Here is a 21,037-nt window from a genome sequence, read left to right as displayed (position 1 = left end):
TAATGTGGTTTCCAGATGCCCCAGTGAGCACTGTATCACTTCGTAAATCTGGTGGCTACATTATTACACGGGGAACCCAGTTTGCAGCTCTGGACTGGGAAAAAAAGTCTGTTACCACCATTACTGGTGTGGAGAAGAATAAACCCAACAACCGATTCAATGATGGGAAAGTGGATCCTGCAGGAAGACTAGTTGCAGGTAACTAGGTCTTAATTCAATCTATAAAAAATTATTCATTTTTTTCTCCTCAAGAAATTGTATCTTTTGTAAGATGGTAGTTTCTAGTTCCATTCAGTAGAACCTTGATCTCTGCTGCTGCTTCCATAGGCAGGGCTGAGTTGCTGAGGAGAAAATGAGGTCCTACATTTACACTTCCATAGCATTAATCATACATATTATTTGAGGAATGGACTTGGCAAATGATGAAGAATGTATGACAATCTCTAAATCAAATGCTGTGGCTTATGTACTTGTATCACAGTATAAGACTCATCATATAATGGTAACATTTTTAGGATAATGTCATTGTGGGACATCCTTTTGGTGTCACTGTGGTTTGCTGCAAATTTCATTAACCATCACACTGATGATCAGGATATGTATCAGTTCTGCCCCTATTATAGTAACTTGCTGTGGTGTGTGCACATGATCCTATCTGCCTACTGAGTTCCAAGTGCTGGATATGTGTACATTTTTCTTTTCTCCATAAAAACCTATTTTTAACTGGGATAGTTTATATTTTAATTTTGGAATCAATTGTTTTAATTTTAAAATCTTCCCAGTACATTTTTTCTCAAACTTAACCAGGGACTATTTCTATCAACACAGAAAATTTCAACAAGCAATATTTTTTTTAGGTATTAAATTGTTAATTTACAAGGTACTTGTAATTTGTCTCACATGTAATCTACTTCTGCATAACAAACCCATCTTCTATTCTCCCCCCCTTACCCTGGTTTAAATCCTATAGTTTATCCAATCCAATCAATCAGAATATAGATGGAAGGGACCTTGGAGGTTTCTGTTCCAACCGTTGGCTCAAGTAGAATACCCTATATCATTTCAGATAGGTGACTGTCCAGTCTTTTCTTAAAAACCTCTAGTGATAAAGCCCCTACAACTTCTGAAGGCATCCGTTTCACTGGTTAATTGTCCTTACTTTTAGGAAGTTTCTCCTTAATTCCATGTTGCTTCTCTCCTTGATTACTTTCCATCCATTGTTTCTTGTCTTGCCTTCTGGTGCTTTGGAAAATAAGTTGACCCCCTCTTCTTTGTGGAAACCCCTCAAATACTGGAATATTGCTATCATGTCACCCCTGGCCAGTGACGGGATTCAGCCGGTTCATACCACTTCGGCAGAACTAGTAGCTAATTATTATTTTAAAACAAGTTTTCTTGATTTTTCAGTTAAAATCTACGTATTTAGAAAGCATCATGATGACTGGGTAATTAGAGATTCAGTAACAGAGTTTTCAGTACATAATTCAGGTTACATTATCAAAACATCCTTCTCAATTTACCTTAACAATTCATACAACCAGTTTAAACTAATAAATGTCTAGAGATAGCATGGTCAGTTGAAAAATTTGTCAATTCAATTTCTTTGGGATATATCTATGTCCTGTTATTAAAGCTTACCTAATTTTAATTTTAATTATATTATTCAAACTTAGCCTTTAACATCCCAAATAATATTCACAACCCAAATTTCCCTTATTTCATTACAGCAAAAACTATAGCATCTAACTTGTACACAGTGTCTGAGTAGCTATGTTCTACCTAATAAACATTGTCTGTTTCACATCCTAATACATCACACGTTACTGACAGGACCACAGCCTATGTTTATCAGTCTACAACTATTTATACACAACCAGATTCTGTTTTAAATTTTAGCTAATTCTTAATTTTTAGATAGAATAATCAAACGTCTTTTAACATCAAACGTGGGATCTATAAACCAAATTTCCATTATGTCAGTGCACAAATTATAATGTCTAAAATAAGCCTAATAGATACATAAACACATTCTAGTTCTATCTCATAAACATTTTCTATTTTAGATCCTGATAGATCACTGATTACTGAAAGGATATCCTTTAATGGTTCTCTAAGAACTCTTTAAATCTAACTCTGGCTTTTTTTTTGCCAGTCAGGTTTCCAGACCAAGGCCTTTGAATTGCCAGATAGGTCTCCCTTCACTCCAATACATATTATTTGAATCGAAGGAGGCCATCTAGCCATCAGTGGTCCACAAAATCCAAACCATTTCTAATCATTATGTTGTTGCCCTGTTAGTTCTAGTCTCTGTATTTGCTCTAAAAACTTTATCTTCAGTTCGGTCTGGATTCCTCTTCCATCTGGGTTCATCTGCTTTAAGTAAAGAGTCTTATCCAATTTTGTAATTAATGCTTGGCTATCCAGGCTTTCAGGAAAGTGTCTTTGCTGATCTTCCACGTCCTCTATGTTAGCATCACTATCTTGCACATTAAGTTATCCGATAGTATGCTGTTGATCCTTAAGGTTATTTGCCATAGTGATAGTTTCTTGTACTTTTAAAGTTGTCGGTTCTTTGGATAGTTGTTGCTTATATTCCTCTGTCTCAATAGTAATATCTTCCAATTTTGTTATATTCTGAAGTGTAAATTCTTTAGTTGCAGTCTGGGTTTCAATTTGTGACTTAGGTTTGGCATGTAAATTATTAAATCTGAAAGTAGACATCTCAGTGACTCTGTAGATTGTTTCAAGTATAAGGTTATAGTCAAGCGAGGCTTGTGGCTGATCCTTCTCCATTTTGTAATAATTATAAATAGTCCTTGGTGGAGGCTATTTTTCAAACAAAAATCAGTAATAGTCCACCTCCACAAGTCTAAGCCAAATTCATCTCCTGCTGCTTCAGGTTTTTATCTTAATGCCAAGGTCAGTCCAAAATGTAAGCAAGCTTGTTTGCCAATAGTATTCACTAGATATACCCAGAGTACTTCAAATCCTTTTCAGACAGTATCTATTTATTTATTTTTTGTCCCCTTTTTTAGACTAATAAGTAGAATAGTACATTTCTGTAAATACTGTATAGGAACTTTGGGCCAAAAGTAGAAAGGCAGTAAGTCCAATAAATCAGTATAATTTAGTAGAAGGCTTTTTCTTTTCTCTCCCAATGTAGACAAAGGCCACTCTTAAGGAGGGTGGGAGAAAAGAAATCCTGTCCCTCTCTCCTCGCAGGGAGAAGCAAATTTGAGAAACTTTTGGCAGGGAAAGTAGACAATTAGGAAAACAAGAAGGCAATTCTCACCCAGTTTTCAAGTGCTTTCAAGTGCTTTGTTGTGCTTTTGACTTTGGCAGGAAACAGCTAAATGATGGGCCATGGGAGTGGCCGATCCTTTCTTCTTCGTTTTGGAGAGTAGCTCCAAGCTGACAGGAGGGCCACTGCCCTTCTACTGCCAACTGGAGAGACCTCTCCCCCGCTCATTGCCCCTCCAGGGTGACTTTCGACTCCTTTACAGGGGGCCCCTGATGAAGAAATCCAGACAGCATGAGGAGCGATTCCCTCATGTGTCTGGGAGCACTGAAAGTCCGGAACCGGAAGCCTGAACTGGTAGCTAATTTTTTGTTGCCTAGCCCAGAATGGACTTCCGGAAGCAGCATCCACACAGAGTTGTTCACATATTTGAATTCCACCACTGCCCTTGGTCCTTCTTTTCTCTAGACTGGCCATATCCAACTCCTGCAACTGTTCTTCAGATGTTTTTTTTCTCCAGACCTTTAATCATCTTGGTTGCTTTTCTTTGCACTTTTTCCAAAGTCTCAATAACTTTTTTGTAATGTGGTGGCCAAAACTGAATGCAGTATTCCAGGTGTGATCTTACTAAGGCTTTATAAAGCGATACTAATACTTCATGTGACTGTTTCCTAATCATTTATATGTTGAAAGAAACCTTTTTAAAATTATATTTGACTTTTGTAGCAAGACTTTGTTTATTCTGAGCCTTTGCTTTCCTGACTTCATCTTTGCAGATTCTGGCTATCTGCTGATATTCTGCATTAGTTATGTTTCTTTCTTTCCATTTTTTGTACTTATCCTTTTTGTCTTTCAGTTTATCACAGATGTTTGTGCAACCATGCTGATTTCTTCTTAGATTTCTTGTTTTTCAGTAGTATTGTGTTGGACTAGGGCACTAGGCTTTTATGATAATATTTTTCTGTGTTTTCCATGCTTCTTAAGTTGTTTTCCTTTTTAGGATTTTTATCCATGAAATTTTACTTAGGCTTTCTCTAAGTAAAGACAACCAGTTTAACACACTGGTTGGATTACCGTATTTTCCAGCGTATAGGACGACTGGGCGTATAAGACGACCCCCAACTTTTGAGATGATTTTCAAGATTTTTCGTCTTATACGCCGGAAAATCAGCAAGTCCGGGAAGGCACGCCCTCCCCTCTCACTGTGGAGGAAGCAGGGCAGGCTGGCGTCTGGCGGGAGCCGGCAGGGCAGTCCTGCGCACGCGTGCGCTCCCCGGCTCCTAAGGAGTCCTCGGGGAGCCATGGGAGGCGCCTCACACTCTTCCCTCTTGAGGCAGCATCGGCGGAGCCGTCCAGCATCGGGCAGGAGCCGGCAGGGCAGTCCTGCGCACGTGCGCACTCCCCGGCTGTTAAGGAGCACTCCTGCCCTGCTTCCTCCACAGTGAGAGGGGAGGGCGTGCCTTCCCGGGCTCGCTGACTTGCAGCCAAGCCGGAGCCGAAAGGGGCTTTTCCTTCCACCCACCCTTTGGAATAGACGCAAGAGCTCCCGGGGTCTGGCATTTGCTAGGGGAAGGGGCTGAGAGGCTCTTGGGAAGGGAGAGTCACATTGGAGGGGGGACTGGACTAAGGAGGCTTGAAGTTGCTTTGCAAGAACGGGGGTGCTTGATTGATTTATGTACTATTTTCTGGCGTATAAGACGACTGGGCGTATAAGACGACCCCCCAACTTTTGAGATGATTTTCATGGGTTAAAAAGTCTTATATGCTGGAAAATACGGTATATTCTATTGCTTGTGTTTGCATTATATTGAATTCCAATATGACGTGGTAACTGTCGCCCAAGGTTTTGGTAACATCAACTCTATCACTTCTTCTCTATTAGTAAGAATTAGGTCCAGTATAGTTTTTCTTCTAGTTCCTCATCTACCTTTTGGATGACACAGATGTCAGCTAAAGTTGGTTAGGAATCTGTTTGATCTCCCACTTGCTGCTGAGTTTGTCTCCCAGTTAATATCAGGATAGTTAAAGTCTCCCATTACTACTGTACTATGTTTCCTACATACATTTATTAATTGGTTAGTGAAGAGTTCATCTATTTCTTCTGCTTGGTTGGGTGGCCTGTAGTATACTCCTATGGTAATGCCATTTCCCCCCTTTTATATTGACCATATGGATTTTAGGAGGTTTTCATCCTTGGTTTTGTGTATTTCTGTAGAGTTGGAGTGATCTTTTACATATAATGCAACTCCACCACCTCTTTTGTTAGGTCTCTTTCTTTTGAATAGTTTGTATCCTTCCATCAGCACATTCCAGTTGTGAGTTTCATCCTACCAAGTTTCAGTAATGGCAATTATATCATATCTGCCTTCATGTACTAATACTTCACCCTGTTTGTTCCCTAAACTTTGAGCGTTAGTGTATAGGCAAGTGAGTCCTTTATTGGTCTTGGGTATATTTCTTATAACTCCTACTTTGTAACTGGGTTTTACATCCTTTCCATCACTCTCTATTTCATTATGTTTTTCTTTTTTCTCTTTACTCTCTTCCTCTTTATGTGATTGATTATCTAGTCCAGGGCTTTTCACCCTTTTCACCGATTGTACCACTTTTAGGATATGACAATATCCGAGTACCACCAGTCACCTAGCAAGGTGTCAAAAACTTGATGACCAAAAAAAGGAAAAAAGTGATAAAGTACAAGTAGTCGACTTACAACAGTTTGCTTAGTGACTGTTCGAAGTTACAACAGCACTCAAAAAAGTGACTTATGACCATTTTTCACACTTATGACCATTTCAGCATCCCCAGGGTCATGTGATTTACATTCAGATGCTTGGCAGCTGATTCATATTTATGATGGCTGCAGTGTCTCAAGGTCATGTGATCCCCTTTTGTAACCTTTTGACAAGCAAAGTCAATGGGGAAACTAGATTCACTTAACAACCTTTTATATCAGGGGCGTCAAACTCAATTTTGTTGAGGGCCACATTAGCATTGTGGTTACTGTGGTGGGGGTCCTTCCTTCCTTTTTCCCTCCCTCCCTTCCTTCTTGCCTCCCTCCTTCTCATTCCCATTTCCTTCCTTCCTCCCTCCCCTCCTTTCCCTCCTTCTCTCTTTTTTAAACTTTTTATTAATTTTCCAATAATACAATTATATCTTGAAAAACAACGTGGTGTCTGGCTTACAATAATTCCATTACATACATATGTGTATTAATTGTTGTTAGTTGCGAAGTCGTGTCCGACCCATCGCGACCCTATGGACAACGTTTCTCCAGGCTTTCCTGTCCTCTACCATCTTCTGGAGTCCATTTAAGCTCACGCCTACTGCTTCAGTGACTCCATCCAGCCACCTCATTCTCTGTCGTCCCCTTCTTCTATTGCCCTCAATCTTTCCCAGCATTAGGCTCTTCTCCAGTGAGTCCTTCCTTCTCATTAGGTGGCCAAAGTATTTGAGTTTTAGCTTCAGGATCTGGCCTTCTAAAGAGCAGTCAGGGTTGATCTCCTCTAGGACTGACCGGTTTGATCGCCTTGCAGTCCAAGGGACTCGCAGGAGTCTTCTCCAGCACCAGAGTTCAAAGGCCTCAATTCTTTGGCGCTCAGCCTTTTTTATGGTCCAACTTTCACTGCCATACATTGCAACTGGGAAGACCATAGCCTTGACTATACGCACCTTTGTTGACAGGGTGATGTCTCTGCTTTTTAGTGTGCTGTCTAGATTTGCCATGGCTTTCCTCCCAAGGAGCAAGCGTCTTTTAATTTCTTGGCTACAGTCCCCATTTGCAGTGATCTTGGAGCCCAGGAAAATAAAATCTGTCACTACTTCCATTTCTTCCCCATCTATTTGCCTGTGTATTAATACAAATCTCCAATTGTTACAGCCAATATTTCTTCTCTTTTTTCCTTTAATACATACTGTCTCTTCTTATTCCATCCATCAGCTACTTAATAGCTTTCTTACATTTATCAATAATTTTACATGTCTTATTTATTTTGACATTCCATCTTTTGGACCATCAATAACCTTATAAATTTTCCCAGCTTTAGTTTTGCATTAATATTTAAATTAAACGTTTAATATTTATCATTTCCAAATTTTTATATGACCCCAGTTCTCTTTATCACAATTCCCCCACCCTCTAGTGTTCCAGATTCATATCTTGTCTATCTCATTTCCATATCAACAGATTAGTAATACAATGTAATATTTTTATTTTCATTATAATTTCCAAATATTATAGGTTCAATAATCAAGATTTCTCCCATTTCAGCATTTAATACATCATCTCTCTTCTTCATGTCCACTTTCTCATATTTTAGCTTTTAATTTTATTCTTTTCACTACGTCAAAACATATTAATTACGTTATATCACTCTTAACATATACCATATATACTTGAGTATAAGCCGAATTTTTCAGCGCACTTTTTGGGCTGAAAAATCCACTTCGGCTTATACTCCAGTGAACAAAAAAAGAAAGAACTTCCACCCCCCAGTTTGGAGAGCTGCTGCTTTCATCAAACATGGACGAAGGCAGCAGCTCTCCAAACGGGCTGCGGCGGTTTGGAGAGCTGCGCGTGCAGCTCCGCCGCCACCTCTGCAAGCCTCCGCTGAGAGAATGGGGTGGTGGAAGCTTGCCACCCATTTTCTCGGCGAAGACTTCTTTCGGGGGATGCAGCCTCTGTCACCCCCTTCTCTCAGCTGGGCAGCTGAGAGAAAGGGGCGGCAGAGGCTGCATCCCCCGAAAGAAGTCTTCGCCGAGAAAATCTCAGCGCCCATTTTCTCGGCGAAGACTTCTTTCGGGGGATGCAGCTTCTGCCGCCCCTTTCTCTCAGCTGCCCGGGCAGCTGAGAGAAAGGGGCGGCAGAGGCTGCATCCCCCGAAAGAAATCTTCGCCGAGAAAATGGGCGCTGAGACGCCTCATTCTCTCATCTCAGCGCCCATTTTCTTGGCGAAGACTTCTTTCGGGGGATCCAGCCTCTGCCGCCCCCTTCTCTCAGCTGCCCTGGCAGCTGAGAGAAAGGGGCGGCAGAGGCTGCATCCCCTGAAAGAAGTCTTTGCCGAGAAAATGGGCGCTGAGACGCCTCATTCTCTCGCTCAGCGGAGACTTCTTTCGCGAGATCCAGCCTCTGCCGTGCTGCACCGAGAGAACAGCAAGCCGCCCCATTCTCTCGGCGGAGCACTCCACCTCCCCATTCTCTCGGCGGCTTGCCACCCCGTTCTCTCATCTCAGCAGAGACGTCTTTCGGGGGATCCAGCCTCCAGCTGCTGCATTTCCCAGCCTCGGCTTATACTCGAGTCAATAACTTTTTCCAGTTTTTGGGGGTAAAATTAGGGGTCTCGGCTTATGCTCGAGTTGGCTTATACTCAAGTATATATGTTTTAATCACCTTTATCTAACCTTTATAAACAACTCAATATCTCAACTATTGACATTCACGCATCTAGATTTTAATTAGCCAACATTTTTCTTTATCTTTATCTTCACATCTTAACAATATCTCATGTTCAAGATACGAGTCTTGTCTACTTAGATATATTCTATTTTAAACCTCCTAGATATCTTCACACTCCATTCTTCTTTAGTCTTATTCTGGCTTTTTTTCTTTGCCAAATCATCTTCCATGTCCTTGCTTCAGGATCGTCAAAGAGTTCTTGTATTATTATGTCATATTGAGATGACCATCCAGTCATCATTTTTGAAAGGTTAAGAGGTCTGGCAGGACTACAAGTTATTTTCAATATAGCAGAAATTTGTTTTTGCATTTCTGGTCTTCTGTAGTAATGAGTTGAATTGAAAACTTTTAAAGTTTCCCCCCCCCCCAGTAAATAAAAAACAGAGCTAAAACTCTCACAGCTGGTGTTCAAGGTCACATGAGTCTTATCTTATTTCCTGAACTGTCTTTAAGAATAGTAAATTGCAATTTCAGGTTTAGCCACAAGATGTCACTCCAGAGTTTAAGGAATTCCTTTCAATCTCAAAGTTATTTCAATCATTTTGGAGTTTTTTTTCTTCTATTTTAAGGGGAAAAACCCAGACTTTCAAATAAAAATAGAAGGTAAAAAGTAGATAATCAAAAATCTTTTAATCCACAAGCTTTAGAAAATAAAGTGCCAATTGAGATGCAATTAACATTTTCAAAAAAGCTCCCCTGTATGTTCAGTAGCCGCTGTTTCTAGAGGGAGGGCTAAAATCCCCCTTCCCTCTCCACAGGGGGGAAAGTACTTTAGCAGCTTAAATAGGTACAAAAAAGCAGTTAGGATTTAAGAGAGGTAGATCAGTCCTTTCCACACTGCGTTGAAGTTGCCAGATGGTGAGTGTGACTTTGGCTGTCTGCAGCTTATGGACGAGCCATATTTCTATGGCCGGTCCTTTCATCCGCCTATTTGGAGGGATCACCAGCTCCAATGGGAGAGTTGCTTCTCTCCCACAATCCAGTGAGATCCCCTCCTTGCTGGTTGCCTTTTCGGGTGACTTTTGGCCCTTTTCAGGGCCCCCCAGCGATCTAAAACTGAATGGGGGAGAGAAAGTCTCCCAGCCATCCATGGCGGCTGCATGGCAAACTGCTCTTTCCCTCCTTCTCATTCCCATCTCATTCCTCCCCTCCTTCCTCCTCTCCTTCTTTGCCTCCTTCTCATTCTCATCTCCTTCCTTCCTGCCTGCTTGCGCTGATCCTGGCACTTCTGCTGAGCGCTTCTGCTGACCCCTGATCGGCACTTCTTAAGGGTTGTCAAGGTTCAGCAGAAGTGCCAGGATCAGTGCCAGGATCCAGCTGATTGGCGCTTCTTTGGGGGTCAGCAGAAGTGCAGGATCAGCACCACGATCCAGCTGATCAGTGCTTCTTGGGAGCTCAGCAGAAGCACCAGGATCAGCGCCGAGATCCAGCTGATCAGCGCTTCTGGGGGACTCAGCAGAAGTGCTGATCAGCTGTAGCTGCATGTGCTGCTCCTGGGCTCCTGCCAAGCCCCAATAGCGCTGCAGAAGCACACGCCGATCCTGGGGCTCCTGCCCAACTCACTCATCCTTCCCCCCAAACAGGTGGCTTGCTCACTTGCCCTTCCCCTGAAAATATGCCGCTCACTAAACAGGCTGCTCGCTCATGCATCCTTTCCCCGAAAACATGCGGCTCACTAAACAGGCTGCTCACTCACGCACCCTTCACCCAAAAACACGCCTCTTGATAACACGCTGCTTGGTCACTCACTCTTTGCCTGAAAACATGCCGCTCGCTAAACAGGCCACTCATTCATTCACCCTTCGCCTGAAAACACGCCGCTCGCTAAACAGGCCACTCGCTCACACACCTTTCCCCCCAAAACATGCCACTCTGTAAACAGGCCGCTTGCTCACTCACCCTTCACCTGAAAACATGCCACTTGCTAAACAGGCTGCTCGCTCATGTGCCATTTGCCTGAAAACACGCCGCTCACTAAACAGGCCACTCACTCACTCACCCTTCCTCTGAAAACAGGCTGCTTGCTCTGTCTCTCCTCACTGCTTTGGTAAGAAAAGCCTCTTCTCTTCTCGCTCTTTCTCTTCCTCTCCCGCCAAAACCTGCCCCTTTTATACTTCTCTCCGCCCTCCTCCTCCTTTTTTTTCTGGGTGTGCTGGAAGCTCCAATTACCATGTTGCCACGTGCACTGATCCTAGGGCTTCTGCCAGCTCTGCAGCTCCAGTTGATCTCCAGATCTGTGCAGCACCACTTTAGCTGATTTCCTCCCCTGCTACACATGGCTGCGGGTTGCGTACCACCTTGCAAGTGCTAAAGTACCACTGGTGGCACACATACCATCAGTTAAAAAGCCCTGATCTAGTGGTTTTTGCTTGGAATTAGGTTCTAGAGGTGATGAAGATTGCCCCTTCTCCCCCCTCAATTTTAGTTTAAAGCCCTTTTAATAAGATGAGCCAGTTTTTTCCAAATATATTCTTTCTATTTCTAGTGAGGTACAGTCCATCCCTTGCCAGTAGCACTTCATGTAGGTAATACAGACCGTAGACTAGGAAGCCAAAGTTCTGTTGACAGCAGTTTTTAAACCAGTGGTTCATTTCTAAAATCCTTTGCCCCCTCATTGGATATTGGCCTTTTGTTGGAAGTAAAGATGAAAACATTGCTTGTTCTCTTAATTCTTTAATTTTCTTCCCTAGCTGTTCGTAATCTCATTATTGTTTTCAGATTCATTGTTGTATCATTGGTCCCCATGTGTAGAAGAATGGGGTTAATTATTTTAGTAAGGTGCTGAGTTATATCTTTGATTTTTGCTTCAGTGAGACAATATATCTCCCTAGATTGACTGCCTGGTCTGCAGACTATGGTTTCTGTTGCCCTAAGAACTGAATCTCCTATCACCAATGTTCACCTTTTTTTCTTAGGGAAGTCGCAAGAATGCTGGGTTGTGCTTCTTTTTTTCAGAAACTATTGATGAATGCTCTTTTCTGTATATTTTCTTCCAGGGGGAAGCTATGAAAGCAGTTGTTCAGTTCCAGAGGGGCTTCATTGGAGTGCGCTAGGGTAGATAATAGGGGTTTTGCTCTTGGTTGTTTTTTTTCTTTTCTAAAAGTGACATGTTTCCATTAGTATTACCCTTTAGGTACATATGTAAGCTCATTTTTTATGGAAACTGTTTGTTCCCTATTGTGTTTTATTTTGGTGCAGTCTTCTTGTTTAGGTTTGGATTTTGCGATGTCACGTGGTCGCACAGAGAGACGGACACTAAGCTGGGTAGTAACTTCTTTATTGAGGTCAGGAACGAAGCTGGGGAAAAGGGTTTACCTGGCGTATTTTTATACCTGCCCAGGTGAATACCATCCAATGGATTCAAACCTGGGCTTCCCGCCAGTGCAGGTGGCCAATAGATTTAAACCCTGGCTTCCCGCCAGAGCTGACCATGCCCCGGAGCTGTCAGGCTTTCTCCATTCAGGCTTTCCCACCAAAACGGTTATAGCCTGGAGCTGTCCAGCCCCCTGCTGTGCTGACATGCTGTGTATGCTTTTAGTCGCATACACTACACCCCTTCCCCCATAGTGAGGGGTTAACCTCTGTTCATTCCATCTCCCATAACTATATACACTATTAACATATATATACAATATTTTTATTTGCTTATTTCTGTAGTTACTCTTCCACCTTCCACCCCCCTTAAGAACGCACATAGTCAGAGAGATAGCTTGGAGCCTTGTGGGGCCTGCTTGACCTCCTTGGGACTGGTTCCCTCGGTGGTGTGGTGCTGTCTCTTGTCTCTCTTGCTTGTTGTGGTTGTGGTGGATTGTGGGGTGTGTGTGTGTGTGTGTTGAGGTGCCTGGGGTTTGTGTTATGCTGGATTTTGGTTGAGTGCCTTGATGGTATAGCTGCGTCCTTACTTCGCTTGGGTCCGGTGATTGCGTGTTTTCCCTGTCGGTTTCCTGCCTGGAGTAGGGTTGCCTCTGTGACCCTCTGGTAACCCTCCTGGATGCTTGTGTTAGTGTTGCCTCTTCCTTCTCAGCCCCCAGTGTGTCCTCAAAAACCCTTTCAGGAGCCCTTTTCCTTAGCTTGTCCAGGTGCCTTTTCCACAGGAGTTCGCCCCTCCACCCTTACCTTGTAGGATAGGGGTCCTGTTTGATCTGGTATCTCACCTGGCACCCATGGGTGACCTGAGCTATAGTTCCTTGCCCAGATAGGGTCCCCAGTATTAAAAACTGTTTTGATATGACTTCCGGTGGCGACGCGACGCTGAAGACAGCCATCTCCGGGCTGTCCGCTCCGCAGCTTTGTTGTTTGATTGAAAACAGCGCCGATCAGCTGTTTAGGTGGATCTGAAGCCCCCTCCTCGGGAGAAGAGGAGGGGGTGAGGCCCCAGGTAGGGGTTGAGCTCTCCGGGGCCTCCTGAGCTGAAAGTTTGGGCGGCTGAAGGATCGAGCCCCCCCGAAGCCTGGGTTAGCTCCGAGCTGTGCAGCGTCTCTGCTCCGTGATTTTTGGAGCAGAGCCAAGCGTTAGCAACCACCCCTGCCAGAAGGAAAGACTCTTGAGTTTTAAGGAGCAGGCAGAGCGGTACAGGAGGTCAAGGTGAAGTGGACTTTTATCTTTACTCTCTAGCTCAATGGATTTTATAGCTTTAAAGTGAAAGTGTGCAACAAGTGAAAGTGGGGGAAGATCGCGGCTAAAACTTCCAAAGCTCTCCGGAGTACGGGGGCTTCCCCGGTGCAACAGACCTCGTTGCAAGCTTTGCTTCCTCCTGCACCTCCTCCGGCATTGACGCTTAAGGATTTACAAGATGCCTTTGAAAAGCATTCACAATTAATGTCGGATATGATGGATGAAAAGATGGAAAAGCTGGAGGAGAAATTGGAGGAGAAGATGGAAGAGAAGTTTAGAGCAATGAGGGCAGACATTTTGTCTACAATTGAAAGTGTGGCTGAATGTGTGCAACGTTTGGATGAAAAAGTGGAGGATCTTAGTCAAAAGAACTCTATATTAGACGTAAAGGTATTAGAGAATGAAAATATAAGGGACAAAATGGACGGAGAATTGAGCCTTGTCCAGTACCATCAGATGGAGTTTGCTATTAGAATCAGGGGCTTAAAAGAGAATCCTAAAGAAGATTTAAAGCAGCTGGTCTCAGAGGCTTTGGAAGCGGTACTGGGCCAGCCAGCATCTGAAATTGAGGGAAGTATGGATAAAATCTTTTGTGTAAATTCATGGATTGCAAGACAGAGGAAGCTACCTAGAGATGTGGTGGTCTACTTTACAAAGAGAGCAATTAGGGATGAAGTTATTCAAGCTGCTTACGATACTAAGTTTGTGGTTGCTGAGCAAGAAGTCCTGGTTTTAAAAGAGATTCCTCCAAAGATTTTAAGGAGAAGGAAAGATTTTGCATTCCTTGCACAGGAACTTAAGAAATGTGATATCAAGTTTAGATGGGAGATTCCAGTCGGAATGGTGGTGATGCACGAAGGTAAAAGACATCGTCTGGTTACTGTGACTCAGGCACGTGATTTTTATAGTAATGTGTTAAAAGCAACCCGCCTATCACTTTTGGAAGCTGCAAAGGGATATGGTGAGGGAAAGCCTAAACACACTGAAGGAATACAGACAGAGGAGAATGGTGCTGGAGGGGATCAAATTACAGTTTCATCGGCTGCTGCTGGAGAACAGAGGATGACGCGTGCCGCGTTAAGACGAGCGAGACAAGAGCAAGAGCAAGACCAGCAGAAAGTTATGGAACCTCCAAAGCGTACTTACAGTGAAGCTGTGGGAGGGGCGCGGCCTAAGGAAGTTACAGGGGTCCTGGCAGACGTGCTCCAGAAGCTTCGGGACGCCAAGAATGGCGACTAAATTTCTAACCTGGAATGTCAATGGATTAAATTCACCACAGAAGAGAAAGTTTTTCGATATTTAAAACAATTTAAGACTGATGTTATTTGCTTGCAAGAAACGCATATTAGGGTTATGGATCAAAAGTACTTATTGAACTCAAGGTTGGGTACGCAATTTATTGCTTCTGCAATGAATAAGAAAAATGGAGTGGTTGTCTATGTTAAGAGTACTCTGACAGCGGAACTAATTGAAGTAGATAAGCAAGGAACATATGTTATGATAGATTTGCTGCTAGAAGGTAAAAAAACGCTTTTAGTTGGACTGTATGCTCCTAATCAACAACAAGCTGACTTTTTTAATTTACTACATACAAAGGTCACCCAATTGGATTATAAATCTTTTATTTTTATGGGAGATTGGAATGGTGTCCTAGACGTACAGATGGACAAAGCTGGTTTTTTTAAGCGTGCCCCGAGTCATGCTAGATTGCCTAAATCTTTTTTTGAAATGAAGGATGATTTGGAATTGCGAGACATTTGGCGTGATACACATCTACATGAAAAGGATTATACTTTTTTTTCTGATAGACATCAATCTTTTTCTAGGATTGACTTTATATTATTGACCAATGACTTCTTTTCTAGGATCAAGAAGGTAAAGATCTGTGCAAGAACTATTTCTGACCATAGTCCAGTTTGGTTAGAGATCAACAAGGACAATAGAGATAGACGCTCCTGGCGCGTAAATGAGAATTTGTTTAGAAACCAGAGAAATGTGGAAGAATGTAAAAAGCAGATGAAGGATTTTTTTGAAATTAATATGAATAAGGATACCTCTATGGACATGGTTTGGGATGCTAGCAAAGCCTATATGAGAGGGGTGTTGATATATATGAACAATAAATATAGACGCAATTTGGAAGCTAGAAGGAAAGAACTGGAGAATGAAATTAGGGAAAAAGAAAAGGCCCTAATTTTGAACCCATTGGATGTGAAGATTAAGGAGGTCATTAACCTGTTAAGAGGACAATTTGATAAGTTGATGGCTGATCAGGTGGCAACTAATTTACGGTTTGCTAGGCATAATATTTTTTGCAATGCCAATAAGCCAGGTAGATGGCTAGCCTACAGGTTAAGGAAAAAGCAAAGGGCTTCTAATATAGATAAAATTGAATATAAAGGCAAGGTTGTGTTTCAACAGGATCTTATTAAGGAAGCCTTTGTGGATTTTTATTCTAAACTATATGCTAAGGAGAAGATTAATGAAACAGACATTGATGTATATTTGAAGAATGCTAGCATTCCGGTTCTTACGCAAGAACAAAAGGAGGAGATCAATCAATTGATAACAGAAGAAGAAATTCTTATAGCAATTAAGGAACTGAAGGTGGATAAAGCGCCAGGCACGGATGGCTTGACTGCGGCTTACTACAAAAATTTACAATTGGAGCTGATAAAGCCGTTAAAGGAATTGTTTCAGACAATTCAGAGGGGGGGAAGGGTGCCTCCGTCTTGGAGAACTGCTTTTATTTCTTTGATTCCGAAGGAAGATCAAGATGCTACTCAAGTTAAAAATTACAGACCAATATCACTTTTAAATACAGATTACAAGATATTTGCTAAGGTGTTAGCTAACAGATTGATGAGGGTTTTGCAACAGACGATTCATGGGGATCAAACTGGGTTTATTGGTGGTAGACAAATGAAAAATAATGTGTGGCATATAGTAGATGTGGTGGAGTTCTTGGAAAGGAACAACCAGATCCCTGCGGCGCTAATTTTTTTAGATGCAGAAAAAGTTTTTGATCAACTGAATTGGCAATTTTTGATGAAAGTTTTAGATAAAGTGAATTTTGGGGATAAATTTTTACAACCAATTAGGGCATTATATCAAATACAAACTGCCCGAATAATAGTTAACAATAGTTTGACTGAAGTATGCAATATTGAAAAGGGCACAAGACAAGGGTGTCCGTTATCACCTTTATTATTTGTTTTAACATTGGAGATATTATTGATAAAAATACGGAGTTCGGAAAAAATTAAGGGTATTCAAATTAGAGATCAGGATTATAGATTGAGGGCGTTTGCAGATGATCTGGTTGTTACGGTGACTCAGCCAGAAAACTCTGTTGTGGACCTGATGGAGATAATAATGCAATATGGGAAGGTTTCTGGATTTAAGGTTAATGCACAAAAAACCAAAATTTTGGCCAAAAATATGACAGCACCGCAAAAGGCCCTTTTAGAAGGACTAACTGGATTTGAGATTGTTAAAAGGGTCAAATATTTGGGGGTGTATTTGTCACCCTCTAATACAAAGTTATATAAAAAATAATTATGAAAAGTTATGGGGAAAAATTCAAAAAGAATTGGAGAGCTGGGAAAAACTGCAATTGTCTTTGTTGGGAAGAATTGCAGTAGTGAAAATGAACGTCCTGCCTAAATTTTTATTTTTATTTCAAATGATACCGGTCCTTAAAAAAGATTCTAATTTGGAAGAATGGCAACGGGGTATCAATAAATTTGTCTGGGCAGGGAAAAGGCCACGAGTTAAATTTAAGATTATGTAGGATACTTGTGAAAGAGGTGGTCTTAAAATGCCTAATCTTAAATTATATTATGAAGCTGCTGCGTTATCAGGAATAAGTGATTGGATTAATTTGACACAAGGGAGATTATTAAATCTTGAGGGCCATGACTTGTTATTTGGCTGGCATGCATATTTGTTGTATGATAAGAAGGTAGATAATGTGTTTAAAGGGCATATTTTAAGACAGGCATCGTTGAGAGTTTGGAAGAAGTATAGACATAAGTTAGACTACAAGATGCCGTTGTGGGCAATCCCAAAACAAGCAATAGAAAACATAAATGTTGGCTTCAAACATGATGTGACTACGTATAAGGAGATTTTAAGCTTGGAAAGGAACGTCTGGTGTTTGAAGCCTTACAATCTCTTGCGAGATGAGAAGATCGTTCAAACTTGGTTTCAATATACTCAGCTACGGGCCAGGTGGAAAGAAGATCAGAAAATTGGTTTTTCAATGACCGATGAAAATTTGATAAAGCAAATTAGAAACCAGGGTCCAGCACATATCAAACGGATATATCTTGCATTGATAGAAATTGACTCAGAAACAGAACTTGTTAAAGACTGTATGATAAAATGGGCTCAGAATATTCAAGAAGTTATTACAATGGACATGTGGGAAAAGATCTGGGTGAGGAACGTAAAATTCATGCAAGCCCAAAACCTAAGAGAGAACTTTTATAAAATGTTTTATAGATGGCATTTAGACCCTAAAAAGCTTGCAAGTATGTATCCGAATTATCAGCCTAAATGTTGGAGGTGTGGTGGCGAAGATGCAACGTATTTTCATATATGGTGGACCTGCAAAAAGGTTAAGACTTTTTGGATAAAAATTTGGTGGAATATGCAGAAGATCTTTAGGCAAAGGATAAAGTTTTGTCCACAATTGTTTTTGTTGGGCATAATTACAGATGCTACTGTTGTGGACATTAAGTTGATGCTGAACTTAACTACAGCAGCAAGACTTTTAATAGGTCAATATTGGAAAAAGGAGGAACTGCCGACTATAGAATAATGGACTCTAAAGGTTTCTGACCTGGCGGAAATGGCAAAGATCTCGGCTTACCTGAAAGATCATTCGCAAGAACGTTATATTATGGAATGGAAAAAGTGGATTGATTATATCCAGAACAAATATGGGACTAAGAAATTTCATTTAGCATTTGAGTAAGTTTCCTTTTCTGTTTTCTTTTCTTTTTATATGTAATAGTAAGACTGTTTGTAATCATTTTATATGAGCTAGAGGGTGATAGAATTAATAGTTTATTGTTGTTAAAATATGGATGCTTATGATTGTTCTTTGTTTTTATACCCTGTATTTAGCTCTGGGAAGTCAGGGGGGAGGGGGGAATGGGTGGGAGGGATAGGTAGGGGTGGGGGGAGGGGGGGATTGTTAAAGTTAAAATGTACTGTAATACTTTTTAATTAAAAAAAAACTGTTTTGATATTTGGGGTCCCAGCGTCTGCTGCTACTCTGCCTGGGTGGAGCCTGTCCAGTGTTGTTATCAGGCGTCTGCCCCATCTGAGTTCTGCTGGGCTTTTGCCTGTGGCAGAGCAGGGTGTTGAGTGTTGGTGAAGGAGGAAGGTGGCCAGTCTTTGCTTCCATTCTCCCTGAACTATGCGCTTGAGGGCGTCCTTTGTCGTTCGCACGAATCGTTCTGCCAACCCATTACTGGCCAGGTGGAAAGGGGCTGAGGTGGCGTGTCTAATCCCCAAGGTCCTCAGGAACACCTGGAAATCCGACAAAGTAAATTGCGTTCCGTTATCCGACACAATTACATCTGGCAGACCATGTTTTGCAAACAACCCCCTTAATGCCTGAATGGTTCCTGCTGAAGTCATGTTACCTACGGGCACCACCTCCAACCACTTAGCGTGGCTGTCTACCGCTACTAAGAATGTGTGTCCCTGGAATGGCCCCGCATAATCTATATGCACCCTGGACCATGGGGTGTGTGTTTCCTCCCACTTGTGTACTGGTGCATGTGGTTGTTCTGGTCGTGACCTTTGGCATGTGTAGCATCCAGTGACTAACCCTTCTATTTCCTTGTCTAACCCTGGCCACCACAGGTAGCTCCTTGCCAGAGCTTTCATCCTTACGACCCCTGGATGGCCCTCATGCAGTGATTTCAGGACCCTTCCTCTTAGACCCTGTGGAATTATTACTCTACTCCCGCACAACAGGCACCCCTTGTGTGTTGACACTTCATGCCTCCTGGAGAAATATGCAATGAACTCTTGCCCTGGTGATTTGTCCTGCCACCCACTGCTCACCCACGATTGTACCCTGCTCAGGACTTTGTCCTTGGGGGTCTCTGTGGCTACGTCCTTAGCGTTGAGGGGGCATTCTGGCAGCTCCTGTATTGCCAATATTTGGACAGCAGGAGCAGGGCCTGGCTCCGTGTCCCTTAAAGGAAGTCTGCTGAGGCCATCTGCGTGCCCCATCTCCCTGCCTGGCCTGTGTACCAACTTGCATGTGTATGCTGACAGAAAGATGGACCAGCGTAGCATCCTGGGTGACAGGATTTGTGGTGTCTGCTTCTCCGTTGTAAACAGCCCCAACAATGGCTTATGGTCCGTATATATTAGGAATTCCCTACCATATAGGTAGTCATGAAATTTCTTTACTCCTGCAACCACCGCCAGCGCCTCCTTATCTATCTGTGCGTAATTTCTTTCTGCAGCTGACAGGGTCCTGGAGTAGTATGCGATGGGGGCTTGAGTTCCATCCTCCCTTAAATGGCTGAGGACTGCCCCAATCCCATAAGGGGATGCATCGCACGCAAGGCAGATTGGCTTGTCTTCCCCGAAGTGTGTAACTGTAGTATTGCCTGCTAACAAGTCCTTCAGCGTGTTGAACGAGTTTGTGTGTGTGTCAGACCAGTCCCAGGATGCTTGCTTGTCTAGCAGCCTGTGTAAAGGTTCTGCAATTGTTGCTTTGTGTGGCAGGAATGTGTGATAAAAGTTGAGGAGGCCCAGGAATGCCTGCAACTCAGACTTGTTTTTGGGAATTGGGGCTTCTTTGATCGCCTTGACCTTGGATGCAGATGGGTGGATGCCTTGAGCATTGATCCTGAACCCTAGGAACTCTGTCTCCCTCACCCCAATCTTGCATTTTTCCCTTTTGAGTTTCAGTCCTGCAGCCCTAAACCTCTGTAGCACAGCTTTCAATCGGTCTGCCAAAACGTCCTCAGAGCTACCTGCAATTAGGGCATCGTCAAAGTAGGGGCAAACCCCTGGTATCCCCTTGAGGGTTCTTTCCATCACCTCCTGGAAAATTCCAGGAGCCACGCTGACCCCGAACTGCAGCCGGTCTACCCAGAATGCCCCCTTGTGGGTGACTATCGTTTGTGCTTTAGCAGCCTCTGGGTCGACCGGTAGTTGCTGATAAGCTTGGACAAGATCCAACTTTGCAAACACCGCCCTGCCCTGCAGGGACGCCAGGATGCTGCTGACTGCGGGGACCGGGTAGGAATGGGCGCTCAGAGCTCGGTTAATGGTCCCCTTATAGTCGGCGCAAATGCGGACCTCGCTGTTTGCCTTGAGAGGCGTTACGATGGGGGTTTCCCATTCCGCTCCATCGACTGGTGTTAACACCCCCTGGTCCACCAGCTTATCCAACTCCGCTCTATCTTGTGTTTTAACGTGAACGGGACTCTCCTAGCCTTCATTCTGATGGGCTGAACCTGGGGGTTTAATTTAAATGAAATTGGGGGGGCAGTGTACCTTCCTAACTGCTCATTGAAAACGTCTGCAAAATCTTTGCAGACAGATTCAAGTGAATGGCAGCTCTGCGTCTGGTGAATCCCCGTGATTCCAATGCCCAGCACTTTGAACCACCCTAACCCCACGAGGCTGGTCTGCTGCCCTTCGACGACCAATACATTCAATTTGCCCGCGAACCCCCTGTATTGTACCAT

General features: G+C 42.8%; 1 protein-coding gene across 1 annotated transcript in view; it reads left to right on the top strand.

The window, feature by feature from the left end:
• The window catches only part of RGN (regucalcin), a 36,044-nt gene that overhangs the window by 3,148 nt on the left and 11,859 nt on the right, over window positions 1-21,037 (top strand). Inside the window, exon 3 of the mRNA XM_083361322.1 lies at window positions 16-198. Within this exon, the coding sequence (XP_083217448.1) occupies window positions 16-198 (183 nt within the window). The remainder of the gene's footprint in view (window positions 1-15; window positions 199-21,037) is intronic.

Source organism: Vipera ursinii (assembly GCF_947247035.1).
Source record: "Vipera ursinii genome assembly, chromosome: 4".
Classification (NCBI taxonomy): Eukaryota; Metazoa; Chordata; class Lepidosauria; order Squamata; family Viperidae; genus Vipera; species Vipera ursinii.
This window is presented reverse-complemented; position numbering and strand designations above follow the sequence as displayed.